This window comes from Chiloscyllium punctatum, chromosome 9, assembly GCF_047496795.1.
Source record: "Chiloscyllium punctatum isolate Juve2018m chromosome 9, sChiPun1.3, whole genome shotgun sequence".
Classification (NCBI taxonomy): domain Eukaryota; kingdom Metazoa; phylum Chordata; class Chondrichthyes; order Orectolobiformes; family Hemiscylliidae; genus Chiloscyllium; species Chiloscyllium punctatum.
Genome location: NC_092747.1, coordinates 126,955,166 through 126,976,183, shown reverse-complemented (window position 1 = coordinate 126,976,183; position 21,018 = coordinate 126,955,166). Strand labels below are relative to the sequence as shown.

At 40.5% G+C, this 21,018-nt stretch overlaps 1 protein-coding gene across 5 annotated transcripts in view; it reads left to right on the top strand.

Moving 5' to 3' along the window:
* The window catches only part of birc2 (baculoviral IAP repeat containing 2), a 36,282-nt gene extending 23,170 nt beyond the window's left edge, over positions 1-13,112 (top strand). For all 5 annotated transcript variants that reach the window (XM_072578236.1, XM_072578232.1, XM_072578233.1 and 2 more), the window contains exons 4-9: positions 904-985; positions 1,084-1,129; positions 3,373-3,615; positions 6,542-6,796; positions 7,817-7,855; positions 10,706-13,112. In XM_072578236.1, the coding sequence (XP_072434337.1) occupies positions 904-985; positions 1,084-1,129; positions 3,373-3,615; positions 6,542-6,796; positions 7,817-7,855; positions 10,706-10,899 (859 nt within the window). In that variant the 3' untranslated portion in view covers positions 10,900-13,112. The remainder of the gene's footprint in view (positions 1-903; positions 986-1,083; positions 1,130-3,372; positions 3,616-6,541; positions 6,797-7,816; positions 7,856-10,705) is intronic.
* Positions 13,113-21,018: the final 7,906 nt, after the last annotated feature.

The window sequence follows — 21,018 nt, the reverse complement described above, 5'->3', positions numbered from 1 at the left end:
CTGGCAGCACCTAGTCAGGCCGCACATTCCACTTTACCAAGCCATGTTGCCATGTTTAAATTTTAATTCCCTTACTTTAACTTTATATCGCTTGTATTTCTTTTATTTACGTTCGCCCCGACTTTCCCTTTATTGCTTGTGTTTCTCCATTAAATTCAATTATAGCTACTAACCAATGAACTTACTGGAAAAGAGTCAGAGACAAAAACTTCCTTTCTTCCCTTCACTAAACCCCTCATTCAACACGCCTTACTACTTACAGAAATCCTAATTCTCTTTCACCTGTCTGCTCAGTAATATGCAGTGGCTCCTAATCACTGCATTGAGTTTTCAAGCTCTCATATTTCTTTTCAAATCCTTACATGTTGTCAGTCTTCCTTATTTCTGTAATCTTCTCTAGTTCCACTCCCCCCAAAGTATCCCCAAATGCTATTAAATTTGGGTCTCCTGCACATCCTTACTTAGGTCACTGTGTCAGGTGGTGTAAGTCATATTTGCTGAAATAAAGCCCCTGACAACTCTTCACCCCTGCCTTGTTTTCCTTCTTGAAGACAGGACTTGAAACTTGTGTGCTTAAAATAATTTAAAATCTGCTCTAAATATCTCAGTTGGTTAGTCAGAGTCCTGCTTTATAATGCTCTTGTGAAAAGTTGTTGAACTTTTTTTTACATCAGAGGGGCTATAGATAAATCCTGAAAGCAATTTCAGCATATTTAACATATGAAATACATAGATTCTAAAAGTTCGTCTGCTTGGGGGCAAGGTATGTGTACATCTGATGTTTGTAGGAATTAAATGGTCTATTTTAATGGAGAAATTACATGGTCATACTACTTTTCAGTGTCATCCCATATTTGACATTATGTACAAATCTGGCTTAATTTGCCAATATTTTCACTTCAGATGTGAATATCTTCTTCAAGAGAAGGGCCAAACATTCGTACACCAGATCCAGACAAGGTTTCCAAATCTATTTGATCTCCAGGTAACCACATTTTATTGCAGAGTAATACCTTAAGTTTATTTTTAAAATCTGTTTGTCTCCCTTTCAAGTTTGTGAATTTTTTTCCATTTTCTTTAAAGCTGCATTCCAGTTCAGATGACATTTTGGAGGAAACTCAGACCCCAGGTAACGTGGTGAACTTTGTGAAAACAGGAAATTTTAAGTTTTTTTTAAAAAAACTGTTTGCTACAATTTAGTTCTTTTCAATTCACAACATTCCCTTGCACCTATTTTGCATCATCAGTAAATTTGGATGCATTTAATCCCAACCCACCCCACTCCCTCGATACTTTTGGGTCTTTTCCTCTTCCTAGTTTTAAACTGGTGTAGTGTATTTTTTTTCTGTATCTGTCTGCCAATGAGCACAATTTGTCGATCTACTGTCCCTAGACTACTTTGAAAGTTAGTAGTTCCAATTAAACTTGTTGGCTATAACCTGGTGTGTGATTTTTAACTTTGTCCATCCCAGTCCAACACTGGCACCTCCAAATCATAAATCATAAAAGTTCTTTTACCTGGTGTTGGGGGAGTACAGAACTAGAGGGCATTGGTTTAGGGTGAGAAGGGAAGTATATATAAAGGGACCTGAGGGCCAACATTTTCACGCAGAGGATGGTGTGTGTATGGAATGAGCTGTCAGAGGAAGTGGTGGAGGCTGGTACGATTACAGCATTTAAAAGGCATCTGGATGGGTATATGAATAGGAAGGGTTTGGAGGGATATGGGCCAAATGCTGGCAAATGGGACTAGATTAGGTTAGGGTATCTGGTCGGCATGGATGAATTGCAACAAAAGGTCCATTTCCGTGCTGTACATCTCTATGACTTTATGACTCTATAATAGGCCTCTCCCTATAGTTCAAACCCTCCGGCCTTCTAAATCTGAATCCTTTCAAATTTCACAACATCTTTCCGATAGGAAGGACACCAGAATTGCAGGCAATATTCCAAAAGTGACCTTACCAATGTCCTGTACAGCCGCAATATGACCTCTCAATCCCTATACTTCATGCTGTGATCAATAAAGAAAAGCATACCAAATGCCGTCTTAAAAGGGTTTAGAGGGACATGGGCCAAATGTTGGCAAATGGAGCTATCATATATACTCAAGTCATAGTCAGATTTTGTTGACTACTTTTTAAGGTTAAATTTATAAGGTTGACTCTTACATGGATACTCTTTTTGATGGGCTGAAATTCATGCCTGTCAAAATTCATACTGTATCATTAGCAGAAGCCTAATTGATCTCTAAATAAATAAAGAAAAACAAACATTACGGTAATTCTGAAAACTTGGAGCAGCACATGACAGCCAGCGGAATGGAAGACCAGGAGCGGAGCGGAACAATCAGCGGACTGGAAAGATGGAACGGGACGTGACGGCTGGCATATTGACTCATAAACGTTGATCTGTGAAGAACTAAGGTCGACGTTTAGATGAGATACGTGGAAAATTGCAGGTTATTTGGCCAAACATAGGGGGTTGACTTTTACGTGAGATCGACTATTACTTGAGTATATACAGTAGAATAATTTAGGATATCTGGTTGGCGTGGTCAAGTTTGATTAAAGGGTCTGTTTCCATGCTGTGCTGCTATATGACTCTAAATGTCTTGTGGAAGTGCATGTATCTTACATCCCTTGCATTACGATTCGCATTCTCTGTTACCTCATCAAAAAGTTCAATTGAGTTAGTTAAAACTGTTTCATTTATCAAATTGGTATTAACTTTACTTAAATAGTCCATATTTTGTTCTGGATTGTTTCTGATAGCTTTCCACTGCTGAGATTAAACTAGCTAGCATGTAGTTGCTGAATTCATTCTTGCACTGTTTGAATAATAGATAGCATTTTAAATTCTTCAATCCTCTTTGCTACCCCTGCATCTATGTGGGATTGGAAAATTCTGGTGCATCTCAAATTGTTGGCTGTTATTGCCTTCAGCATCCTGAGAGAGATCTGGCCTGGTGATTTCAACTACAAGTACGGCCAGCTTTTCACATATTTCCTATCCGACTTTAGCTCCTCCTTCACTGTGAAATTGGCAAGTTTTCTTGATAAAGATAAATATGCAGTATGTGTTTAGTACCTGAGAATGCTGTTTGCATCCTGTTGGCCCCATCTGTCTTTTCACTACCCTTTTACTATTTGTGCCTATATAATTTGATCCTTTTGAGTCTTTGTCACGATCTGGTGAATCTATGCTGTACTCCTTCCAAGTGCAGTCTGTGCTTTCCTAAATGTTTTGTGCCAAGATAGTGTGTTGCATTGTTTTGAAAGGCTTGAAATTCTAATTTACTTGGGATGCTTCTTGGAATTTCTTTTACTACTTGTGTTAAAAATGTACTTTACTGTGTTTAATTTTTCACAGTTGTTCATTTTGGAGCTGGGGAAAATAGATCAGAAGATGCAATCATGATGAATACGCCAGTGGTTAAGGGGGCTATGGAAATGGGTTTTGATCGAAGACTCGTAATGCAGAGTGTTCAAAGAAAAATCCTTACAAGTGGAGAGAATTATAAGTCAGTTATTGAACTTGTGACTGACTTGCTGAATGCCGAAGATGAAGAAAGACGGGAAGACAAAGAAAGAAGATTGGAGGAAGTAGCTGAAGGTATTTCAACTGTATTTGCCATGTCTCCGCTCGATTAATTAAATCATTTATATCAGACAGCTGCATCGTTTGAATCAAGAATGAATGTTTAATTATAGTTTTGCAAGTATGAAAAAGTTACAGACTACTTTACTATAATGTTGGGCTGGGGTGGACAAAGTTAGAAGTCACATTACACCAGGTTATAGTCCAACAGATTTATTTGAAATCACATGCTTTTGGAGTGCTTCTTTGTCAAGTCAAGTGAGCAGTGATCTGAAAGTTGTAGTTTTTAATAAACCTGTTGGATTATAACTTGTGTCGTTTGATTTCCGTCTTTAAATTCATAAGTATAGTTATTTATTATAAAAATCACACAACACCAAGGTTATAAAGTTTGGGAGAAGATTTGTAGCTCGGATGCTCGTTGTTGTGGTTCTGTTCGCTGAGCTGGGAATTTGTGTTGCAAATGTTTCGTCCCCTGTCTAGGTGACATCCTCAGTGCTTGGGACCCTCCTGTGAGGCGCTTCTCTGATCTTTCCTCCGGCATTTGTAGTGGCTTGTCTCTGCTGCTTCCGGTTGTCAGTTCCAACTGTCCGCTGTAGTGGCCGGTATATTGGGTCCAGGTCGATGTGTTTGTTGATAGAGTCTGTGGATGAGTGCCATGTCTCTAGGAATTCCCTGGCTGTTCTCTGTTTGGCTTGCCCTATAATAGTAGTGTTGTCCCAGTCGAATTCATGTTGCTTGTCATCTGCGTGTGTGGCTACTAAGGATAGCTGGTCGTGTCGTTCTGTGGCTAGTTGGTGATCATGGATGCGGATCGTTAGCTGTCTTCCTGTTTGTCCCATATAGTGTTTTGTGCAGTCCTTGCATGGGATTTTGTACACTACATTTTACATTTTGTAGAGAACAGCCAGGGAATTCCTAGAGGCATGGCACTCATCCACAGATTCTATCAAGAAACACATTGACCTGGGCCCAATATACCGACCACTGCAGCGGACAGCTGGAACTGGCAACCGGAAGCGGCAGAGACAAACCGCTATAAATGCCGGAGGAAACATCACAGAAGCGCTTCACAGGAGGCTCCCAAGCACTGAGGATGTCACCTAAACAGGGGACGAAATGTCTACAACACAAATTCCCAGCTCGGCGAACAGAACCACAACCAAGGTTATAGTCCAACAGGTTTATTTGGAAACACTAGCTTTTGGAGCGCTGCTCCTTCAGGTGATTATGGAATATCAGAACGTAAAATACAGAATTTATAGCAGCAGTTTAGATCATGATGCAACTGAAATTATATATTGAGTGTTTAAGTCTCACATCTTTTAAATGGCCATGTTGGTTTCGGTTCGTTCTTCTGTAAATCTCGTAACTTTTTTTTAAAAGTTACCTTCTCAAACAAGTTTTATTGGCCCAGATAATGCATTGAAGCTGTGAGGTGCCCTGTGTGAGGTCGTCTGTGCCCCAATACACGCTCTCATACTCACCCACACGCGCACCCTCTCACATACCCTCCCACATGCACGCGCACACAAGTTTTTGGGGTGAACTTGTACTTGCACAATTACATTTATTTTGCTCAAAACTGCATGAATCTATGTAAAATTCTGTAAATCCCTTTACTAGAAATAGAATCAGTCTGAATGTTGGGGCACAGACAGCCTCACACCTTCAATGCATTATCTAGGCCAGCATGGCACCTATTGTTAAAGTTCACTTGAGAATGTAGCTTTAAAAAAAATTCTGGGATTTACATATGAAAGAACTGAAACCAACATGGTCATTCTAAAAGTTGAGAGACTTAACAAACAATCCAGGTCATCTTCAATATAATTTCAGTTGCATCACACTGTAAACTTTTGCTACAAATTCTGTGTCCAGAATTACAGACATAACTAATGTCTGCAGGGACACAACTAATTACTTATCATACAACCTTTCATGCAACCTTATACTCCACAATCACCTGATGAAGGAGCAATGCTCCGAAAGCTAGTGCTTCCAAATAAACTTATTGAGCTATTGGCACCTCCAAATCAGTCGATACTTATGAATGATTTTATAATGCAATACAGTGGTTGAACTATTTCTTTCCAGGTGCATAATGGAATTTTGGTTGCTGTGTTGAAGTGTCTTAAGGATATGACCCCTATATCCAGCTATAATTTGTGCATTTTTGAATAATTATATTTATATTTTACTGTGTACAACAAGTTGTTGGTTTGTGCCACAAAGTTATGCGCAGTGTAAGAAAGCTGTTAATCTAAGATTTCAACACATTTAAGGGAACATAAATGCTTAAAATTATACCAAAATCTGTTAATTTGGTTTTCAGTTGTACTCTGAAGTATTTTCAACTTCTTTGAAGTGACAAAGTCAACTTGGACAGAGGATTTTACTGATAAAGCCATGCAGCCGTCTCACTAGGGTGGGATTGGTTTCAGATTTGATTGTCAGTCATGTTGAATCAGCTGATTTTTTTTTTCCTTCTTCATATGAGGCAATGGTAGAACACTGTTTAGCTAGGGTCATTAACTTGCATGAAAAACATTATGACTTGCTGCTTTTGCTTGCTGCTTTGGCTAAGGACAAAGGCAGATTTGATCTTGGCTTTGACATTTATGGTATACTCTTCGCCCCTCAAGCTCAAACTGGTGAAAATTTACTGTTCAAAACACAGGGAAGAGAGTGTTTGGTTAAGTTGACTCCTTCTAACATGAAACTAGAGTTGGGAGAGTATTCTTTTTGTGATTCTACTAAATTTAATGACTTTTTTTGTATATGCATACCTTGAATCCTATTAGAGCACACCGAACCTGTATTAGCTAACATAATATTTCAATGCATTTGTTCCAGTGCTGTTTTTCGAACACAATATAAGAAAGCTGTTCAGTTAAGATTGCAAAACTTAAAACTTTGAATTTCCCTTTCTCCTTTGCAGATGATGTAATGCTACTGAAGAAGAATTGTGTTGCTTTGAGTCAGAATTTGACAAAAGTAATACCCTTACTTGATGATCTAGAAACACGATCTTTAATTAACAAATCAGAAAGTGAAACAATTAAACAAAAAGCTCAGGCAAACGAACAAGCCAGAGAGCTACTTGATACAATAATTCGTAAAGGAAATGCAGCAGCTGAGGTGTTTAGAGATGTCCTTTTGGTTAATGAGCCAGAATTGCATGAAAGGTTGTATGGTAAGTAATTAGTTGTGTCCCTGCACTCATCCCAGAACATTAGTTATGTCTGTAATTCTGTTGCTCTGCGTTAAAATATAATTGAGTTTGCCTTCTGATGTGCGGGGTTATATATATTCTTGGCAATTATGGTTTTCTTAAACCGTAGTGAGATGCTGACTATATAGGGTTATTGCTGTCAAAATGTTTGCTGGCGTGACTGATGCTAGTATCCTAATAATTTAGATTTTTGTTTAAAGTGAAGTTAGTTTTTTAGCCAGGTACAATCTTTCCATTTTTCCTTTTCAGTTAAATTTGATTTGGCTAAAGTTTAATTTATTACAGAAACCAATGAATGTGAATGCTTTAGAAGGTGGAGGCTGGTCCAATTGCAATATTTAAAAGACATCTGGATAGGTATATAAATAGGAAGGGTTTAGAGGGGTATGGGCCACGTGCTGGCAAATGGGACTAGATTAGGCTGAGATATCTGGTCGGCGTGGGCGAGTTGGACCAAAAGGTCTGTTTCCGTGCTGTACGTCTCTATGATTCTAAAATTGTGAAATATGCTGTAGATCCAGCAGTTTATGCAGCAAGTGAAATCAAGTTGATGGTTTCAGGCCAATACTGAAACCTATTTTATCAGTCTGCTGCAGCCCCACTGGGCTACTTTTCTTTCACTCCTGTTGAGTCTTTTCCTACATCCAAATGTTGTGACTTTTATGTCGTGTGTAACTTTAACACCCCAATTCCTCCTTGCACACTATTTTGTTGCAGAACCTTCAGTTGGCTGTGCCTTTGTCCCCAACTCCTTTCTAAACTTTTAAAGTCCACCTTATCACTTGTTTTTGAAAAGGATACAAAAAGTGAATGTAAGTGACCCACTATGAATCCCTTTCCAACCCTGTCACTGTCCAACTTTTGAAAAAGCGATTTAGGGATATTTCTGCATCTTAGATAAGTTTCAAGTCTGTACAGGTTTGTTCTTGTTCTGTACTGTGTATAATATATATAATATCTCTAATCTGTTTCATATTTCAGTTAAAAAGAATTTGTCTTATTCAACATCAGATTTGATGGGTAAGTTTTATTTTTTCCTTCTGCACCATTGCCTTCACATTATATACAACTATACCTGTGCATTAATTATAAACAAATAGAATTTATAATTAAAAAATTGATATTAAATAATATTCAATGAAGAGTGAAGGAAGACATTCTGGGAGCCATGAGGCAGTCAAGGCAATGGGTCAAGTGCTGAGAATGTGATTAGAATTGTTAACTATTGGTTTTGACTGATACAGATTCAATGGGCCGAAGGACCTTTTTCTATGCTGTAGACCTGAGATTCTGACAGCATCAGGGATACCTAAAGCTGAAGTGCCAACCTGGCAAAGTGACAGCACAGAACTGTTTACATGCCCAACAACAGTAGGTGGGCTTTCATTCCACAACCAGTGGATCAGATGATAGTTCTGCAGTACTGCTGTCTTCATCCGTTTGTGAATGGTGGGGGACAATTAACTGAGGGCACCATTTCCCCATCTTCAATGATGAATGAGCTTAGTACATGAGTGAAGATAAGTCTGAAGTATTTGTATCATTCTTCAGCCATCAGTGCCAACTAGCTGACCCACCTTGGCCTCCTGACGTTCCTAGCATCACAGCGTTACTCGAACCATTTTAATTCGCTCCATATGGTATTAAGAAATTGCTGAAGGCAATGAATTTACACAGGCTATGGACACTAACTAAGGACACAGACACCTGACAGCACCAACTCCATCAGTAAATTAGTAACCTGTGGCTCACGATCAACTTCACCTTCAACGACAAGATCTGCAAACAAATCAATGGGATGCCTATGCGATCACCAATATCAGGACTCTTATCAGAAGCAGTTACACAGAGGTCAGAACAAACAGCCCTTCCCACAATCCAGCCCAAGCTTTGGGTCTGCTATGTGGATGACACCTTTGTCATCATGAAACATAACAAATTAACAGAAACCCATAAACACACAAACAACATCCTCACCAGTATAAAGTCCACCAAAGAGGAAGAGAACAACAACAGATTCTCCTTCCTAGATGTCACAGTAGAATGAAAAGCCAATGGAGAGCTGCAGATCAGTGTCTACAGGCAAGCTGCACACATTGACCAGATACTCAACTACAGGAGCAACCATTCCAACACCCACAAAAAGAGCTGCATCAGGACATTATTTAAATGAGGTGTGATACACTGCACCACCCAGGAACTTCAAAAAGTGGAGGGAAAACATCTGTACAATGTATTCAGGAACAGTGCATACCTGACCAGCGCAGTTCACGGATTCCTACACCACAGACCTAAACAAGGAGGCCCAACATGCCCAGTAACTCTAACCACCCAGCCATACGTTAAAGGCATCTCTGAGATGACAACCAGACTACTCTGGCCCCTCAACATCATGGTAATCCACAATGAATTGTGGATTCATCGCACACTGAAATAGCTCCTGCTGAATTTAACAGTCCACGTACCAATAATCAGCAGAACGAATGTCATATACAAGATACTCTGTAAGCACTAGCCACCAAAAAACATGACCCACTATCACTCGTATCCATATACACACACAAAAAGGGACACCAGTTCGACTGGAACAGTCCATCCATCCTGGGACAAGCTAAATAAAGGCACGCACGGGAATTCCTAGGGCCTGACGTTCAAACCAGGCAATCACTGGAGTGTTAATCCACAGACCCAGGTAATGTTCCAGGCACCTGGGCTCGAATCCCAGCATGGTAGATGATGGAATTTGAATTCAGTTACTGAAACTGAATTCAGTAAATATCTGGACCCAAAACAATGTGGTTGACTCATAACTGCTCTCTGGGCAAATAGGGATTGGCAATAAATGCTGCCTAGCCAGCGACACCCTCATCGTGTTCCAGAATAATGAAAGCCAGAACTCCATTAACAAACTTATTGATTTGGACCCCATTTACCAACCTCTCAGAAAAAGAACCTGAAGTGATATCACCCATCACAACAGACCAAAACACACAAATAAAAAGCAGGATAGAACATCCTTCGTTGGAGGCTCACTGATCATGTTACCTTGCATGTGTGATGAATTGTCTGAGAACAAATCTACCAGCTCAGCGAGCAAGCTTACAACCTGAGCTACGAATCTTCTCCAAAATCGCAAAATAATTTGTCTCCTGTCTCCCCAGTCCCTGTCCAGAACAAAACAATCCCAATTGGCTGGCACCACATCCAATCACTTATAAGTTTCTCTCCTTTCACCACAAGATGCACTCTTATCACCTAAACGTACAAGGTCAGCTGTTGCACTGGGAGGTTATCACCTACAAATTTCCCTCCAGCAGTACTCCATCCTGAATTAGGACTGCATCACGTGCCTTCATTGTCACTGTGTTAACATCCTGAAATTCTTCCAGACTGCACTAAATCCCAAGAGTTCATCATTTCACAAAGACCACTTTCCACCAGTCTTGGGCAGTTAGGGAATGGGTTAAATACTGGCCTGGTCAGCAGCATCAAACCCCGTGTGATGAATAAAATAAGTAAATCGAAGATGTTACAATTTGGGTTTTAAGAATAATGAAGAAGTTCTTCAAACATCTTTCTGAAATTCTATTCTACATGGGCTGGATTACCTAATTACAGAGGAGCCTTGATTATCCAAAGGACATGACCGGGGAGTATTTTGTTTTGTTAATTGAATGCCAGAATACATAGTTTAGCCATGCGATCTTGTTCAGATAATCCAAAATTGGGATAATTGAGTGCCGGATAATCGAGGTTTCTCTGTACTTCACTATGGAAATGCTAGGATTGTTAAATATTGTAACATTCAGACAGTGAACTGTTAGTGCATGAGTAAGTTTTTGAAACTAATGAAACTTCTGTTTTCTTTAGGCTTGACCATGGAAGAACAATTGCGAAGGTTGCAGGAAGAACGAACTTGTAAAGTATGTATGGACAAGGAGGTCTCGGTTGTGTTTATAATGTGTGGTCATTTGGTTGTTTGTACAGACTGTGCGCCATCCCTGAGGAAGTGCCCAATCTGCCGTGGTACCATCAAAGGAACAGTTAGAACATTTTTGTCCTAATCATGATATCTAGTCTCCTGATATGATCAGGAGAACAGTTGAACTGATGGGGTAAATCAAACTGGATATAAAACGTGAATTTGAGTGGCAGCATGTACAGCCTCTTCATCTTTTAGCTCAGGAATAAATTGGAGTATCTGGTTAAGTAGTCTGATTATAATGAATGCCTCTTAAGTTTGCCTTAAATTTTCTGTAGCTCATACGTTCTTCCATATTCTGATCCAAATCATTTGTATAAGTAACAAACTAAATAGGATCCAGAACTTCTCTCTGTGGAACGTCACTGGGACAAGCCTCCAGTCTGAAGAGCAACCCTCCAGCACCACTGTGCTTCTTGTCATTAAGTGGATTTTTGTATCCAATTTACGAGCTCACCCTGAATCCTATGTGACCTAACTTTACTAATTAGACTATCATTCGGAACCTTGTCAAAGGCTTTACTGATATCCAAGTAAACACGGCTATTGCCCTGCCCTCATTTATCTTTTGATAACGTCCTCAAAAAACTCAATCAAGTTTGTGAGAAGATTTTCCTCACAAACAACACTAACTACCCCTAGTCAATTTATGCCTCTCAAAATGTCCATAAATCCTATCTTTCATAATCACCTTGAACAATTTAGGGCTATAGTTCTCCAGTTTCTCCTTATGACTTTTCTGAAACAAAGCTACAACATTAGCCATCATGTCATCAGGTACCTCACCCATAACTATAGATGATACAAATATTTCAGCAAAGGGTCTCACAATTTCGTACCTTGCTTCTCACAATGTTCTGGGATACGTTAGGTCAGGTCCTGGAGATTTATCTGCCTTTATATTCTCTGAGACCTCCCAAACTTCCTGTTGATATTTTAATAAGTTCATATTACAAAATTTATTTCTCTGCATTCTCTGGACTCCAGACTTTCAAAAAATGCAAAATATTCATTTAGTATTGCTCCCATCTCCTGGGCTTCATACACAAAGGCAAAAACTTTGATCTTTAAGGGGCCCATGCCTCTCTATAGTTACCCTCTTGCTCAATATATTTGTAGAAACTCTGGATTATCCTTAACCTGATTTGTGAATGCTATTTCATGGCTCCTCTGCCTTCCTGATGTCTTTCTTAAGAATGCCCCTTCATTCTTTATATTGATTTGAATCCAGTTGTTTATATCTAAAATAAAATTCTCTTTTATTCTTGACTAGGACCTCTATCTTTATTCATCAATTTTCGTTATTCTGACCAGCCTTACCCTTCACTCTAATAAAAACAAAATGTCCCTGAATTCTCGTCATCATACTGTTGAAATCCTCCCACTTGACAGATGTCTTTTTACCAACAAACAGTCTACTCCAATCAACCTTTGAAAGTTCTTGTCTCACAATATTGGAATTTGCTTCACTCCTATTAAAAACCTTTTATGGAATTCTTATCCCTTTCCGTAACCACTTGAAATGCTTTCCATGGTGCGTCTATTTGTGTGCATAATAGCTTGGTTCAGCAACTGCTCTGCCCACAACAATAAGAAATTACAGAAGGTTATGTGCACAGGCCAGACCATTATGGAAGCCAACCTCCAATCAATAGATACAATCAACACTTCTTGTTCATAGAATCCCTAACTGTGGAAACAGGTCCTTTCTCCCAACAATCCCACACTAACATTCCGAAGAGTAACCCACCCAAACCCATTCCCCATTACTATACATTTACCTCTGACTAATGCAATTAACCTACACATCCCTGAACACTATGGGTAATTTAGTATGGCCAATTCATCTAATTGGTGGTACTTCGAATTGTGGGAGGAAACCCACGCAAACACTGGGAGAATGTGCAAACTCCACACACAGTCACCCAAGGCTGGAATCGAACCTGGGTCCCTGGTGCTGTGAAGCAGCAGTGATAACCAATCGGTCACCATGCCATGGAAAGGCTGCCAACATCATCAAAAACCCTTCTCTGTTCATACTGTCCTCCAACCTCTTCCGTCGGGCAGAAGATACAGAAGCTTGAACACGTGAACTAACAGATTTAAGACTGCTTCTTTCCTCTCATTTCAAATCTAATGTTGAATTTCTAATCTAATTTTCTCAGTAGCTTTGTATGCTACGTGTATGCACACTATGATCTATATATCTTTGTTTGCTGTGATCTACTTGTACTGCTTGCAAAACAAGATTTCACTGTACTTGGGTACATGTGACTGCAATAAATCAAATCAAAGAAAAAATGTGTTTTTATTTTGTAGTCTAGCAGAAGCAAATGCATTTCAGCATTGGTATGAGAGCCTTTTTAATTGTGCAATGCGGATGCAGATTTACTATATTGGTTGAGAACAAGATGAAACATTCTGTTGAACATACAAGTGAGTAAAAACCAAAAGAACTGCAGATGCTATAAATCAGGAATAAAAACAGAAGTAGCTGGAAAAGCTCAGCAGGTCTGGCAGCATCTGTGAAGAGAGTCATTGAGTTAACGTTTCAGGTCCGGTGAGAAAGTTCTGAGGAATGGTCATCAGATGCTGCCAGACTTGCTGAGCTTTTCCAGCTACTTCTGTTTTTATACAAGTGACTTCTGTAGAATATGGGCAGAGCCAAATCAATGGCACCATAGGCAGTTTGGACATGATAAGCACAATGTAAATGTAAGTCTTTATTAAATGAAGACTTGTGAGGAGTGTAATTATGGTAAAGGATAATCAAACAAGTCCTTTTTATTTATTCATTCTTGGGATATGGGTATCACTGACTAGGCCAGCATGTATAATTGCCCAGAGAGAAGTTAAAAATCAACGACATTGCTATAGTCTGGAGTTACATGTAGGCCAGACCAAGTAAGGATAGCAATTGCCTTCTCTAAAGGGCTTTATTGAACCAGATGGGTTTTCTGACAATCGATATTAATTTCATGGTCAACATTAGACTCTTAATTCTGAATTTTTAAATTGATTTCATATTCTGCTGTCTGCCATGGCAGGATTTGACACCAGACTCCAGAACATTAATTGGGTCTCTGGATTAATAGTCAAATGTTAATACCAGAAGGAGAAAGTGGGGACTGCAGATGCTGGAGATCAGAGTCGAGAGTATCGTGCTGGAAAAACACATTAGGTGAGGCAGCATTTGAGGATCAGGAAAATCAACGTTTCGGGCATTAGTCCTTCATCAGAAATTAATGTTTTGGCCATTCCTGATGAAGGGCTTATGCCCGAAATGTTGATTTTCCTGCTCCTTGATGCTGCCGGAGTTAATACTAGTAGGCCATTATATGATTGAACTGAAGAACAAAAAGGGCAAATTGCACTTAGAGGGTAGATTTTTAGAATCCCATACAGTTAAGTGGAGATGGGACAAATAGATAAGGGCAAGATATTGTGCTAGGAGTTGCATATCAATGATCTGTCTGTATTAACTTGAAGAGAATTAATGTGAAAGAAGCATAATTTTTTTTAACTTTCATTTGGGAAAACATTGTAGGTAGTATGTCTGTAAGTTAGCTCGCTGAGCTTGAAGGTTTGTTTTCAGATGTTTCATCACCATACTAGGTAGCATTCCTGATGAAGAGTTTTTGCCCGAAATGTCGATTTTCCTGCTCCTCGGATGCTGCCTTACCTGTTGTGCTTTTCCAGCACCACTCTAATCTTGACATCATCAGTGAGAGTCTCCGGTGAAGCACTGGTGGTATGTCCCACCTCACTATTTATAGGTCTTGGTTTCTTAAGGTGGGTGATGTCATTTCTGGTTCTTTTTTCAAGGTCATTCTTAGAGGTGTGGCACTCTAAACAGAACTCTATCACACACCGATTTAGATCCCATCTACCTTCCCTTGGGGAAAAAAACAGAAATGACATCACCCACCTTAAGAAACCAAAATCTATAATTAGAGAGGTGGGTCATATCACCAGCACCTCACTGGAGACACTCACTGTGATGTTACCTAGTTATGGTGATGAAACTTCTGAAAGCAAACCTTCAAATTCATGGAGCTAACTTACGGGCTTATCACTGACCTGAGCCACAAATCTTCTCAAAAATCACTAATTTTAGCTAGTATGTAGCAAACCTATCGAGAGAAGTCATTCTATTCTTGCGAGTGGAACTGGGCTGGCACAAAGGCTATCTGTTGGGGGTATTTTAGAAGTAATCACCATTCAGTTAGACATAAGATAGTCATGGAAAAATATAAAGATAAACCAAAAATTGAAGTTCTCTATTAGGGCAAAAGTAATTTTGTGATTAAGCTAATTTGGATGAACAGCTGCTTGGAGCAATGGGAGACATGTAAGAAACTGAGAGGTTGGAGCAAGCATGTTCCCTAGAAGGAAGAGTGAACTAAAAAAAGAAGTCCAGAGCCTCTGGGATGTAAGCTTAAAGGACAGGATAAAGAAGAAAATGGGAAGCTTATGACCGATACCGAAAGCTGTACACAGTCAAAAAAAAACAGTGTAAAAGGCAGTGGGTGAAATTTACTTGCAAGTTTAGAAAAACAAAGAGCTTGAAAAATTCCGTAAAGTGAAATCAAGAAAAAACTCATGCATAAATAACAAAAGATAGGTTGGGACAAATAAATAGTCGTGTTATAGACCATCAGGTCTTATGTGGAAGCGAGAGAGGTTGGTACAGTGTTTAAGGAATAGTTTGCATCTGGCTTCATAAGAAGGATAATACTGCAATCAAAAGGAAGGTGTATAAAGTACTAATTTGAATTAAAATTGAGGAATAATAAGTTTCTCATCTTTTAGAAATAAAAAATCTCCAGATCAAGTTTAAATGTCTCCAAGGATATTACAGACTCATGGATGTTTACAGTCTAGGAAGCTATTTGGCCCATTGTGGCAGTCAACAAAAATCTGAGAACACTGGTTCAATTACAAATTACATAGGCTGATACAGTTACAACATTTAAAAACATCTGGATGTGTACAGGAATAGGACAGGTTTAGAGGGATATGGCCCAAGTACTGGCAAATGGGACTAGATTAGGTTAGGATATCTAGGTAAAAACAATGACTGCAGATGCTGAAAACCAAATACTGGATTAGTGGTGCTGGAAGAGCACAGCAGTTCAGGCAGCATCCAACAAGCAGCGAAATCAATGTTTCGGGCAAAAGCCCTTCATCAGGAATAAAGGCAGTGAGCCTGAAGCGTGGAGAGATAAGCTAGAGGAGGGTGGGGGTGGGGAGAGAGTAGCATAGAGTACAATGGGTGAGTGGGGGAGGAGATGAAGGTGATAGGTCAAGGAGGAGAGGGTGGAGTGGATAGGTGGAAAAGAAGATAGGTCGGACAAGTCAAGGAGACAGTGCTGAGCTGGAAGTTTGAAACTAGGATGAGGTGGGGGAAGGGGAAATGAGGAAGCTGTTGAAGTACACATTGATGCCCTGGGGTTGAAGTGTTCCGAGGCGGAAGATAAGGCGTTCTTCCTCCAGGCGTCTGGTGGTGAGGGAGCGGCGGTGAAGGAGGCCCAGGACCTCAATGTCCTCGGCAGAGTGGGAGGGGGAGTTGAAATGTTGGGCCACGGGGCGGTTTGGTTGATTGGTGCGGGTGTCTCGGAGATGTTCCCTAAAGTGCTCTGCTAGGAGGCGCCCAGTCTCCCCAATGAAGAGGAGACCACATCGGGAGCAATGGACACAATAAATGATATTGGTGGATGTGCAGGTGAAACTTTGATGGATGTGGAAGGCTCCTTTAGGGCCTTGGATAGAGGTGAGGGAGGAGGTGTGGGCACAGGTTTTACAGTTCCTGCGGTGGCAGGGGAAAGTGCCAGAATGGGAGGGTGGGTCGTAGGGGGGTGTGGACCTGACCAGGTAGTCACGGAGGGAACGGTCTTTGCGGAAGGAGGAAAGGGGTGGGGGGGGAAATATATCCCTGGTGGTGGGGTCTTTTTGGAGGTGGCGGAAATGTCGGCGGATGATTTGGTTTATGCGGAGGTTTGTAGGGTGGAAGGTGAGCACCAGGGGCGTTGTGTCCTTGTTGGAGGGGTGGGGTCTGAGGGCGGAGGTGCGGGATGTGGACGAGATGCGTTGGAGGGCATCTTTAACCACGTGGGAAGGGAAATTGCGGTCTCTAAAGAAGGAGGCCATCTGGTGTGTTCTATGGTGGAACTGGTCCTCCTGGGAGCAGATACGGCGGAGGCGGAGAAATTGGGAATACGGGATGGCATTTTTGCAAGAGATAGGGTGGGAAGAGGTATAATCCAGGTAGCTATGGGAGTCGGTGGAGGTCCTGGGCCTCCCTCACCACCAGACGCCTGGAGGAAGAACGCCTTATCTTCCGCCTCGGAACACTTCAACCCCAGGGCATCAATGTGTACTTCAACAGCTTCCTCATTTCCCCTTCCCCCACCTCATCCTAGTTTCAAACTTCCAGCTCAGCACTGTCTCCTTGACTTGTCCGACCTATCTTCTTTTCCACCTATCCACTCCACCCTCTCCTCCTTGACCTATCACCTTCATCTCCTCCCCCACTCACCCATTGTACTCTATGCTACTCTCTCCCCACCTCCACCCTCCTCTAGCTTATCTCTCCACGCTTCAGGCTCACTGCCTTTATTCCTGATGAAGGACTTTTGCCCGAAACGTCGATTTCGCTGCTAGGTTAGGATATCTGTTTGGCATGGATGAGTTGGACCAAAGGGTCTGTTTCGTGTTGTATATCTCCATGACTCTCTGACTAATTACATTTTCCAGCTTTTGGCCCATAGTCCTGGAGGGACGAAATGGCCAAATGAGAATTACCTTATGGGAAATGAGAGAAGAAATAGCAAAGTCTTTGATCATCCTATTCAGAATCAGAGGCAATTTTTCTTTTAATTCATTCATAGGTTGCGAGTGATGCTGGCTAAACAACAATTTTTTGGCCATAAAAAGCAAAAACAAATTGCAGTTACTGTAAATCAGAAACAAAAACAGAAATTGCTGGAAGAGCTCAGCAGGGCTGGCAGCATGTCAGAACTGAGGAAGGGTGACTCGAACCAAAATGTTAACTCTTGATTCCTCTCCACGGGTGCTGCAAGACCTGCTGAACTTTTCCAAAAATTTCTGAATTTATTGATCATTCCTAATTGCCCTTGAAGGTGATAGTGAAATACCACTTGCCTTGCTGCTGTCCATCGGTTGGGGGTGGGACTGATGGTAGGTACATTCAGAGTGCTAGTGGGAAGAGAGTTACAGGATTTCAACAGAGCTATAGAAAGGAATGGTAATTATAGCCTGCTCCCTTAACCGTGTGGGCAAAAGAGAGAAAGTTGGGAAAAACCAGATTCTGGATGTCGAGGGGAAAAAAAATCATACTTTTCTCTTAAGGTTTAAATAGCAAGCTGTGAATTTTGCCAATTAAAAACCAACTGCCTTCTCTCCGTGTGTTTTCATCTCTGGTATTTCTCCTGCTGTTTACACACAAGTTCACCCTGACCCCGCTCCTCAGGGATTGATTTGGCTGCTGCTGTTCACCACCATCTCCAACCCCTCACCCCTAGTGCACTCTCCTTCGCTCTGTTGTTGCTGCTGTCGCTGCTCAGATTGACTTCGGTCTGGGGCCTGGTCCTTCCAATTATATTTGTGTGATACCTCCCAATCTTCAGCCTACAAATACAGCTGGGAAATGACTGATGCCTTTTTTTTCCAGATTATATCAGTTTATATGTTTCTGCCTATGATGAGAAGTGTTGTATAGGTCAGGCAATAGGATTCTGTAATGTCACTGGCAACCCCCAGATGAAGGGTATGTACATTGCACCTGGCATTGCTTTGAGAGTGCCCTATCTTCAACTTGCTCTATCTCTCTTCATCAACCAAAAAAGCTTCCAATTTGTCAATGTGCAGTTTATCTGTCACCATCAGTGCCAGATTCTGAAGATGAACATTCGAAATCTTTGATGTGGAGGTGCTGGTGTTGGATTGGGGTGGACAAAGTCCAAAATCACATAATACCAGGTTACAGTCACAGAATCATACAGGTGTAACTTGTCCATGTTGACCAGATATCCCAATCTAGTCCTATTTGCCAACACTTGGCCCATATCTCTCCAAATTCTTCCTATTCATCTACCTAATCAGATGTCTTTTAAATGTTGTAATTATACCAGCCTTCGCCACTTCCTCTGGTAACTGATTCCATACACGTACCACCCTCTGTGTGAAAAAGTTTTCCCTTTGGGTCCCTTTTACATCTTTCTCCTCTCACTCTAAACCTCTAGTTGTAGACTCCCCACTCCAGGGAAAAGACTTTGTCTGTTTATCCTATCCATCCCCCTCATGATTATATAAACTTCGATAACGTCAACCCTCAGCCTCCAACACTTCAGGGAAAACAGCCCCAGCCTATTCAGCGTCTCCTTGTAACTCAAATCCTCCAACCCTGGCAACATGTTTGTAAATCTTTTCTGAACCCTTTCAATTTTAACACCATCCTTCCAAATGAAAAGAGACCAGTACTGGATGCAATATTCCAACAGTGCCCTAACCAACATCCTGTACAGCTGCATCATGACCTCACAACTCATGTAGTCAACACTCCGACCAATAAAGGAAAGGATACCAAACGTCTTCTTCACTATTCTGCTAACCTATGACTCGGGATATGCAATAATGCAGAGAGGTCCAACAGGTTTATTTGAAACTGCAAGCTTTCAGATACCACGGTCCTTCACTTCCATACTGCTGTGGGTCTGGAGTCACAGATAGGTCAGACCAGGTAAAGATGACAGATTTTTTTCTCTAAATGGCATCAGTGAACTAGATGGGTTTTTATAACAATTGACAGTCGTTACACAGTTATCATTAAGTCAGCTCTACTCTAATTCCAGATTTTTATTGAATTCATATTTCATTGTCTATTATGATGGGATTTGAACTTGCACATTAATCTGAAGTTCTGAATTGTCAGTCCAGTGATATTGTCACTATACCATCGTTTCCCCAAAACTAAAACAAGTGGGTATTTCTTTTTCTGAGTTTTAACAGTTGGTCTCTCAATCAACGCACTTCAAAATATGGTGTCACATATTATTATGGTCGTGCACTTCAAGTCAAGCCCCACAATCCAGCAATTGTCTCAAGTTTTTAAAAAAAGTTATCAAAGTATGCAAAGTCCCCAATTAATCTGTCTGATAGACTCAAGTTAACAGAAAAAAATGGATCAGACTTTTCTATTTAACAAGAATTATTACATATTACTAATAAATATGTTTTAACTACAGTCAATCAACTATGAACTGGCAATATATAAGCTCTAAAGGCTACAGCTCTATCCCTCTTCTAAAACTCCACAACAGACATAAGCAGACATAATGCTTGGTGTTATGAGCAGAAGAGAAAAAAATGAGGATACAGTTCAATGGTGCCATCCCTCAGCATTCAATGGGGTTTTTCTTTTGTTTCTCAAATCTTCAGTGCTTTTTTCGTTTCCTTGGTTCATTCATTTTCACCGGATGTACAGTGACTGGTTCACAAATTATAATGTCTCTGACTTACTGGTTAAAAGCCACAGCTTACAGCAACTAGTAGGTGAAAATAAACTGGCTTTCTTCAGACTTTAGTTTTTTTTAATGGACAACGATGACAACATCCTTTCAGCCATCCAAAAGCTTCTGTCTGTTTTGTTCACACCCATGAAATGTTCAGCTACACAGGAGCCAATCAGATAATTGTTAGACTGGTTGCAACACTGAGGGTAACTGAAGAATGCTTTACCATAGATAGGTATAAAGCAGTGCTTCCCAACCTTTTCAGTATCAAGGTGCACTTAATGAGATAAACAATTCTGCTCACTTTTTTCAGCTGAATTGTTTGCTAATAAATGTTAGATTGACTTGTATTTACTTTGTTATGGCCTTAATAGAAAGGTTTGCAAAGTAGTCCATAAAACAAGATAGAGAAGGATCAAAAACATGAATGCTTCAAATCCACTGGCAAAAAATCAGTCTTCAATTGAGAGCACAGACACATTTTAAAAATCTCAATTGTTTCAAACTATTTGTGAACATAATAGATCAGAACAAAACACAATGTATATTTTAATTTACTGGGTTTTTGGAATTCTGTAACCTGTAGTTGTGTGCAGAGCCATTTGGTCTGGGAGGAATCTTGCTCCACGGACAAGTGCTCCGTCCTGTGGTTTTTTTTATGTACACCA